The following is a 10138-nucleotide window of genomic DNA, read 5'->3' on the forward strand; positions in this document are numbered from 1 at the left end:
TGTTATTCCTTTATGTTTATTTAACAGTGATCATCAAGTAAGGATTTCATCTTTTGTTCTCAGGAGGGGAGTGGGACATAAAACAACCCGTGGAAGTCCGAGAAAACTGTGAGTTTTACACATCAATGTGTGCGTGCTGTAGCTCACTCATTTTTGAGTTTGAATAAACTGAAACTAAAGTCTATGGGTAACGTAACGGAAACATGAAGTCACACACGGAGTGGATGTGAGTGCGCCCGGTCGGTGGACGCAGCATCAGCTGCTCAAAAGAACGATGATATAGATGAGGAGCAGGCAGATGAGGATGAGGGTGAAGTTGACAAAGAGCTCCTGCAGGTTCCTCTTTGCCTGCGGAGTCACCTCGATTTGCGAGGCCCGGCGGATGGCCGACTTGGTTATGTGCTGGACGCGCTCCATGTTTAGCTTTTGCGGTCTTCAGTGACAAGAGGCCACAGCGAATGGGTCAGGGCATGAAGTCAAGTATCTCAGGTGTGGAGTTCAGGTCCAAACTGGTTACGCAATAGAACACGCTTATTCCCTGCGGTTGAAAGGAAACAGGAAGAAGTTTGGTTTTACCATTCAATTGAGAGCAAGTACAGAGAGACCCTCACTGCGCTCAACATGTGATAATTTGACTTAGACTTTATCCACAGTACTAAGTACTGTGCCACTTTTCTAACGACAGTGTGGCTGTGCGGATCAGCCGATCATTTACTGTTCCGATTTCATGTCAACTCAAACATTGATGAATACATTTAAAAAAAATATGTTATAGACCTCATAGTTTGGATTAAGCCAAGATAAACCAACATTTTTATTATTCTTCCAACTTAAAGAAGAAATTTCCCAACTTAAAGAAAAAAGTCCATTATTCTGGCAAAATGTGTTATATTTGCCTGAATCTGATTCGATATTGTTTATTTTCTAATCAAAGTACTCACTCTAGATGCAGTCATTTTGTATTGTATCTTGACCGTTTTTTTTTTCATGTTTAAGAATGACTTTGTTTCATAGTAAAATGGACTTTTTTGAAAACATGAATTCATAATTGCACGGTTCCCTGAATTAACTTCTGAAATACCAAGTCAAGACAAAATTCCTAATGACGGCTTTAAGTCAAGTCTTGCACATGTCCGTCTTACTCGCTAAAGTGTATTTTTAAGAAATAGATATTGCAAACAGCACTGCTGCAGCAGTTCGTTGCTCCGAGATGTATAATCTCCAAGATTCCCCAAGTCTCTAAAAATAGAAACTTACGTCTCTAAAGAGCTTTAATCGAGAGCTTCCATCTTTAGTTGTAGTTCATATTTTGCAAGGCATCCATTGTAGAGTATTAAGAAATCCCCTCACCCCGAAATCTTCATGTGTACGGTCTCCTGCACAACCGTGCACCTTGAATTGAGTGAATGCATGCGTAGTGTTCATCTCATCTCATCAGCTGTACCGCTTATCCTTATTAGGGTCGCGGGGGGCTGGAGCCAATCCCAACCATCTCCGGGCAGTGGGCAGGGGACACCCTGAACTGGTTGCCAGCCAATCGCAGGGCACACGGGGACAGACAACTCACTCGCTCAGTCACACCTAGGGACCGGCCAATTCACCTGAAATGCATGTCTTTGGAATGTGGGAGGAAACCGGAGGAAACCCATGCAAGCACGGGGAGAACATACAAACTCCGCACAATAAGGCCGGTAGCTGGATTTGAACCCATGCAGGAGGTTCCCACGACCTCAGAACTGTGCCGCACACGCGCTAACCACTGCGCCGCTGTGCTGCCCATGTGTAGTGTTATAATATTAAAATATGTCACTGCCTATATTTAGTCATGATTGTATAATTTCTTTTTAACTTGTTTGTTTATTCAGTTATAATTATGAAACTCTAGTTGTGTCTCATTTTATGGCCAGAAATTGTCTTTAGTGCCATTATTGAGTCTATCACCTTACTTCTTTAAATAGATTACACAATGACAGACAGGAAACATCAATTTTATCTCATCACTAGATGCGATGAGCTCAAGTCGGGAATCTCATCTGGCCAGGATTGAAATCTTCCCTTCTGGGACCCAATCAGGAGGAGTCTCTAACACTTTGAGCGGACACGATCGTAAATGGGGTAAGCTAACTCTCTGCAAACGAAATAGAGTTGATTCACTCAGGCAAAAGGTAAGTTGCTTGAGCAGAGTGTAATAGGTAACAAGGCTATCTTCAGAGGGCACTGCTCCCTTTAATGTTGCAGCAAATGCACAATAGTTTTAAAATCAGCAAACTGTCTACCAACATGTGCCCAGAATATTCTGTAAATCAAACCTTTAAAGGATCTAATTTCAAAATAACACACAAAAAAAAAGAAAAAGACAATTTTTAGCTATAGGCATAGAGAAACTATATGAGGAAAAATTCCATGGGAAGATAAAAGCATATAGCAATAGGAAGTCAACCCCAAAAACAGGTCCTAGATAGAGCCCAGACCAGTTGCAGGCCCCCCTCCGTCTCCAGAATAAGACCCTTGACCACACTTAATACGTATATTGGAAAACACCTGTTCAAAAAGGTTCTAAAAAGAGGCAGTCTTGATTTTGGTGTTATCTCCCCGCCATGTTGCTAAACTTATCTGCCCACCCCTTTTCGCAAAAACATGACCATTATTGCCGCATGTTACAACGATAACAGAATCGGTTTCAGGCGCCAGCTGATGTCTGAGGATGGCCCGTCTCAGACTAGCAGTATTTTTACGTGTTTTCCATGCGTAGCTGCCGCATGCCAAACTCGATAGCAAGTGGTGACATTGGAAATGTCTTTCATTGCGGCTTTGATTGCGTTTGATGACCTGAGCAATGCCAGTGCAGCGAGGTGACCATGTTTTTGCATTAGCAGCTGCTGCTAACAGGGACCATGTTGCGCTCATGTGTCACTCCTTTAGCTATTTTAACAGATGAAATATTTTCATATACCGCTACTGTTTCTTGGGCGTTATCGTTCTTTATTTTCCTCTCACCTTCAACTCTTAAGTCCCTGTTTATAACTAGACATGTCAACACTTCATCCAGCTTCGAGATAGCTTTTCAAGTGTGTGTCTGCTCATACTGACAACTCATGGCCTGGCTCATTCTTTGTTTACATTATTATGAAAGAATATATTGCCGGGCAAAGACATTGAGCGCCAGGTAGAACTATGATATGAAAGACATAACTTTGAACAGTATTCCCGCCCTACTTTGCAGTTTGACTTTCACTTTCATGGTACATTGCGTATTTTCCCTTTTAAAAGGTTGTATAATGCTTCGTGTTTCATGAAATTACTCCAAAAGCTTTAGCACACTCAAACAATCACAATAACGGCCTTCTCTTTCTTTGGGGCTAATTGAAACAATCCAAATGAATCATTCTCAAATAACCTTTTCTACACGCCATTTGGGACCAATCCGTTCGGCCGAGAAGGGGGTGTATAAGTACAACTAACTGGTTTACAAAAGGATGCCGTTTCTCTGTTTAAAGGTGTGCAGTGTGTCGTTTGAGGTGTCCTGAAAAAGGTGAAAGTGAAAATGTTCTTTACTAAATACTGTATGTGATTACAATGCCCAACTGAGTTCAAATAGCCTTTATTATTTTATTTTTTTTCGTTGTGCCTATCTGCTTTTTTTTTAAAAATTTTTGTGAGATTTTTGAGCCCCACAACATATTAGGAGGTCGGAAAGGGGGAAATAGGGGGGGTGGAGTGTGATCTTATACAGTTTTTTGTTAGTGTAGCCTAAGAATCGTGATAATAACAAAAGGACTGTTTCAAATACTTTACAAACGCCAAATAAAACCTCCAAAATTATAAAAAAAAGTTCAAACGCATCTAAGAAAGGCACAAACTTGCGCCCTATTGCTAGGAACCCCACTAGTTATAAGGTGTGCTCGTGTTTGGGCCTTTAGCATTTTTGCTGTGGGGGCAGAAAATAAAATGGATAATGTCCATAAAGAAATCAAGCAATACTCATTACCAGATTAAGTATCTTCCGAAGTTTTCACCACCAGTTTATAGCAAATAACAAAATGTGAATTTTCTAAGAAAAATACAAAAACTGAAAAGAAAAATCTATCCATGTTCATTTTTGTTTTGATTTTTTGGGGGAGAATCAGTTGATTGTTACAAATATTAAACAGTTATATTCATACGAAAATTCTACAATAAAGTTAGTAACGATTGGTACTTTGTTGTTTGCATTTATTTAAGTGATAACATCGTCTAAGAACCACTTTCAACCTAAAAAACACTATAATTACACTCCACAGAATTTAACTTGATCGGGTAGTTATGGAAGGAAATTACTGCAAAAATTGAGGGGAATAAGTCAAATCTCCTTAATTATAATCTACATGACATTGTCCCTGAAAAGTTTAACAGTCTATTTTGAAACTCAGCGAAAAGGCCAGTAGCAACGCACATGATATTTTGTGGACCTTTTTAAACACGTTAAGTAATCCAGACCCTTCTTTTTTTCATTTTTTTCCTGGGTGTTGTGTCAGTGTGTGCTTTAAATCACCTAAGGCAGGCGTCGGGAACCTTTCTGACTCAAAGAGCCATAAAAGCAAAAAATATTAATTTTATTTTGGGAAAGAGCCACACCATATATTATGAGACAAATTTACTAAATTGCTAAACCCGCGCCCCAGACAAAAGCTTAGTCTTCAGCACATTTATTTTTGATGATTTGATGAAAATTATGAAAAGAGAATAATGCCAGAGCCCCTGTCCCAAATTCAACAAACAGACCACTTTAAACTTGTCTCTTTCTTGCAATTACTCAAGATCGGTTAAACTCCTTTTGACCCTTTTTTTCATACATATTGGTTTCAAAACCAGATGCAAGCATTTATTTTGTAAAAACGTCACAACATTCTGAGAATAGGGAGCCTTATGTGCTTACCTTTGGCGAGAGATGGGAGGGAATGCTTGTACTTTTTGCATAGCTCCACCCATCCCTCCCACTCACCCAATCAAATGACTAAGTTCTCTTCCGGTGTTTTGGCGTATTTACAGTTCTGTGGATTCATCATAAAGTATCTGAACACTGAACACAGATTATATAGTGAACTTTTAAATACAGGATTCTTTAGCGTTGTACAGCCAAAACGAGTTTTTTTTCCCCCTTTTTTTGTGTGACACCTTGACTGTAAATTGTAGTGAAAAATGTGCCCTATATATACTGCGAAGTGTTTCCTTTGCATTTAGCTTTGGTTTAGCTTTACGTGCACCTGAATAGGATAGACAATCTCGGTTTTGAACAAGATGGAGAAATTTTGCATGCAATCAAATTGGTCTCTGAGCCATAGGTACTCATAGAAAGAGCCATATATGGCTCGCGAGCCATAGGTTCCCGACCCCTGACCTAAGGGCTTACTTAGCACTTACTCCTGACAGCAAAACATAATTCTGTCACATTGGCCTGTGTGAGCAAAGTTAGGATGAGAACAACTTGTTTTAAGACAAAAAAAGGAGGTGGATTTTTTGGTCCTTGACACTTAACATGACTCAATACACCTTCATACCAAAGCGCTGAAACGCTGATTTGCAGAAAGAAATATGATTATTGTTCTCTTGACAGATAATTTTGCTTATATATTATCTATATGTGTTTATCTGTGTGTGTGTGTATGCGGAGCCCATACTTTTGGCAATAGTTGACCAGGGATAATGGATCGTGGCCACAAACGTGCATTTCATTTTAGGCAACAGAAATATGTGCTTGTGGATAATGCATTGCAGCCGCACAAGTGCAGTTCACTTTTTGGTGGACAGAACGGAAATGCCAGGCCTGACAAAAATGTGCTCTGCTGACCCCCGCTCACATTAATAGGTGATTAGGGATAATAGATTGGGGAATATATTTTAAGCCGGACGCACTGAGGCCGCAAAGTATGAAGCGCAAAGTAGCAACTATACGATAAGGGTTTAACTAAACATATGTTGTAATTTACTAAGTCCATTATGTTCTAAACTGTTATGACAAAGATGAGATTTTTTCATGGAATTGCGCAGCAATTTCTGTACAAAATTAAATACATATTTTAAACAGCTAAATTGTTTTCCAACTGCTATATCAGACAATTTTACCCAATTTGATTACGTTTTATATTTTCATCAACGTTTATAGAAAATAAGGAACAATTATTGTTTATTTTTTTATAATTTAAATTATTTTCATTATTAAGTTGTTTTCTTTTACTATAATTTTACTTGTTTTTCCACACAATTTAAGTTTAGTTCCAATAAAAAATAATTCTGCCATTTTTTTTTGCAGGAAAAATAAGACATACAATTAGTTAAATTGCTGATGGGTTAAAAATGTCAAAGGAAAAGACATAATAAAATAAAAGTACATAATATGAGCAAAATTATCTGCTAACAAAACAAGAACTTTTAATTTAGATATTGGTATTTTACATATTTAATTATTATTATCAATAAAGTGTAATAAGATTAATATCTAAAATATAGCATGGTTTTTTTTTTTTTTTTTTTTTTTTTTGCAAGAGCATTTAATTAGAAATATTCATATTTTTAGTATTTTACTAGTACGGAGCTGCAACATTCCCTTATTCATTTAAATTCTTATCCTCACTTGTTCAAACAGAGGATTGTTTGAGTTCCGAAACATTTTTTCCCATGCAAATTAATGTAATACGATTACCAAAATACACAAAATATGAATAGAAGGTGTACTTAATAAACAACTGTGAATACCCAAAATATGAATACAATGTGTATTAAAACAAGAAAAAAAAATTGTGTAGATAATGACATACTTAAAAATAACAACCATACCTTTATGCAGAAAAAGTATTTCCATTTTATCTATTACTCATACAATAATAATATATCATATTAAAAATACATAAAATTGTTTTCCAACAGAACATAAACATTTTGGGACCGTATGACGCTATTTAAAAAAAAATGCTTTTGTTGTTTTGTTTTTTTTTAGTTGGTTTTTGCGTTATGCCTTCACAAAGTCAATAATAAGTCAGTAATGAACACAAACAGCTATTGTTAGCTCCTTCTCCTGGAATCACTCCAGTGTGGCTGTGGTGCATCATGTGCCGGCTCGTGAAACTTTATATAAAAAAACTTGGAATGCAAAAGCGATCACACACTTGAAAAGAACATGGCGAGAGGGACTTTGGGGGTCCGTTCTCATTTCGAACAGCTGGCGCTTTGTGGCCACATTCTTCAAACTCATTCATAGTTTCCATCAAAGTGGCTTTCAGCTGCTATGGAAACTCAACACGCATTGTGGAGATGAGTTAAAGTGATGATAGAGAAGTCATGAGGGGAAACTTTTAAATGATTGCTAAGCTTGTTTTGTGAGTCGGTGAGCTGATGCGCTTGGGATGTCATTTGCCACAGATTTTTGCTTCTTGGAACTTTGCAGTCACAAGTCACAAATGTGAGTTTTTTTTCTACAATAGCAAAATCCTTGTGTTGGCAGTGCAGTTCCAAATCAGCGTTAACAGTTGAATACAACTCAAAACTGAAGTCGAAGGCTCAATTTTTGTAACTGAATTTTAATTAATGAAGGAAGTTGCAGGGGGTGATAAGCAAAACATTATCATTTGATTATGTGTGGATGATAGCTCTTACCTTTCAGATGGGAGCAGATCCGACTGCTGTTAGAGAGATGAAGAAATGTTGCAGATTCCAGCCTGTAAACAAAACTGGGGGATGGAGAGAAGGAGGGAGGAAGAGTCAGAAAGAGAGAGCGAGAGAGAAACAGAAGGAGAGAGACAAAAAGAGATGCAGGGTAAAGGGGCTAAACGGGAGAGATAGGGGGCGGAAGGAAGAAATGTAGGAAGTGAAGGAAAGAGAGGAAGAACAAAGGAAGGAAACAATTGAAAGAAAGACAAATATGGTAGGAAGAAAATAAAGCAAGAAAAAAGGAAAAAACGATATAAAAAAGCAGAAGGAACAGAGGACGGAAAAAATGAAAGAAGGAAAGAAAGAAAAGGAAAAAGGTAGGAAATAAGGAAAGAAAGGACAAAAGTACAAACGAAAGAAGTGAGGAGGAGAAAAAAGAAGGCATGAAGAATCAAAAGAAGGAAGGAAGGAAGGAAGGAAGGAAGGAAGGAAGGACGGAGGTAAACGAATATTAAGAAAGAACATAAGAAGAAGGAATATAGGAATGAAAGAATAAAAGTAGGAAAAATGAACAACAGAATGAAAGAAAGAGAAAAAGAAAGAAGGAAAGGAAAAAACAGTAAGGAACACAAGAAGGAAGATCAAAAAGAACTAAAAACGAGAGAAAGGAAAGAATGGAAAAGGAAAGAATCAATCCAAGAATGAAATGAATAAAGAATGAAAGTAGGATTGCAAGAATGGTGGTAGCAAAGTAAGAAAGAAAAAAGAAAGAAAGAAAGAAAGAAAGAAAGAAAGAAAGAAAGAAAGAAAGAAAGAAAGAAAGAAAGAAAGAAAGAAAGAAAGAAAGAAAGAAAGAAAGAAAGAAAGAAAGAAAGAAAGAAAGAAAGAAAGAAAGAAAGAAGGAAAGATGACAGGAAAGATGGAAGAAAAGATAGAATGAAATGTGGAAAGAAAGAAGAAAAGAAAGAACGACTTAGGGGAAGGACGAATGAACGTAGGAAGGTAAAAAAAAGAATAAGGAATGAAAGAATGAAAGAATGAAGGAAAGACAATGCAAAATTTCAAGTGAGAAAATGAATGTGCCCAAACAAGAAACAAATCAAACTTCACTTGCCAAAGACCGACCCGACTACCTCTGCTGTCGGGTTAGGGCAACATAAAGAGCGGGTGTGCAGACTGATCTGGCGCCGGTGGGCGCTCCCCAGCCATATCCCCGAGGTTGACGCCCTCTAGTGCCAGATCCTGACCTAAGTAGAATTATGTTGTCCACTTTGAAAAAAAGAAGTCTTTGTTCTTAAACAGGGGAAGGAAATCGTCTAAACATTTATAATTCTACCTAAAAATTTCCCCCAAAAATTCAAAACGTAATCACAAAATGTCACGATATTTCAATTTAGTTTCACATTTGCTAGGGTGTTTTTTTTTCTCCAAGCATCAACCAGACTTCAAATGTTAATGGTGTGGAACAGCAGGCAAACCAAAGCAAAATGTTTGAAAAGAAGACAAACGGATATTTAAGTGTGTGAATTAAATACAACAGCAGGTACATGAGACAAGCTGTCAAAACACGTGGCGGCTTAAGCAAGATTTAGTTCTCCGACGGAATCGAAATTGTGGGAAGAACTCGGATAAATCTGCTATTGTGTACGGGTATTATTTAACTGACTAAAGAGTAGATGAGAAGTTAGTACTACTTGTACTGGTGTTTAAAAATAAACATTAAAAAACTCTCAAGGTTTTAAGTTTTCTTCCGGGGGCTTTAGCAAATGCAACTCACATGGTTTTTCTGCGTGTCTTTTATTTCCTGCTGCAAAGAATGAGGTTTTCTTCTTTTTTTTTTCCTTGCAGGAGCAACAGTGTTTTGTATCCTTACATGGTGAAAAGATGACTGATCCCAAACCAGAGTGAGAGGATGAGGGAGTACTAAACAGCTTCACAGGCATGTCAGCACGTTTTATCTTTCAGCATGGAAGAGGTGATAACAGAGATGTAGGTCACTGGCATGATGTGCCTAAAAAAAGGTGAAAAAAAGCACGCATTTATCAATGTCCGAAATAACATCTGCGTGCGTCTTTTATGTCAGGCATACAACTTACAAAACGTCTCCGCCCAGGTGGCCGATCATTTAAAAAAAAAAAAAAAAAAAAAAACATTTTTCTTCAAATCAAAAGTTTGCTTTATTTTCTTTGGAAATTTCTGAATTTCGGTTTGTTTGACAATTTGCATACTCGGCAGCCAATCAGAAGCCTTCATCGAATAACTGCTTCTGGACGAGCGTTATAAGGTCATGCATTTGCATATCATTTTCCAAAGTAGACGCACACAGAACACAAGAAAAATGGACAAGTGGTTAGGAATCTTGCCAAAAAAGAAGAAAGATTCAAAATAAACTTACAAAATTTGTAACGCTATAAAACGTAAACATACATTAAAAGCATCGTGGAAAGAGGAGTTCACATTGCAGATACATAATGGTGAAAGTGAGGGTACACATACATATATACTGTATATATGT

The 10138-nt window shown here is 37.5% G+C and overlaps 1 protein-coding gene across 1 annotated transcript; it reads right to left on the minus strand.

Moving 5' to 3' along the window:
• On the minus strand, positions 1 to 9634 carry pln2 (phospholamban 2). The gene is made up of 4 exons (XM_088331809.1): positions 9401 to 9634; positions 8738 to 8870; positions 7630 to 7703; positions 1 to 538 (listed from the first exon to the last, which is right to left on the minus strand). Exon 4 carries the CDS (start codon positions 415 to 417, stop codon positions 256 to 258), a length of 162 nt encoding a protein of 53 aa, XP_088187935.1. The 5' UTR covers positions 418 to 538; positions 7630 to 7703; positions 8738 to 8870; positions 9401 to 9634; the 3' UTR covers positions 1 to 255.
• Positions 9635 to 10138: the final 504 nt, after the last annotated feature.

This window comes from Urocampus carinirostris, chromosome 3 (assembly GCF_059441175.1).
Source record: "Urocampus carinirostris isolate Australia breed hairy pipefish chromosome 3, RoL_Ucar_1.0, whole genome shotgun sequence".
In the NCBI taxonomy this organism is placed as follows: Eukaryota; Metazoa; Chordata; class Actinopteri; order Syngnathiformes; family Syngnathidae; genus Urocampus; species Urocampus carinirostris.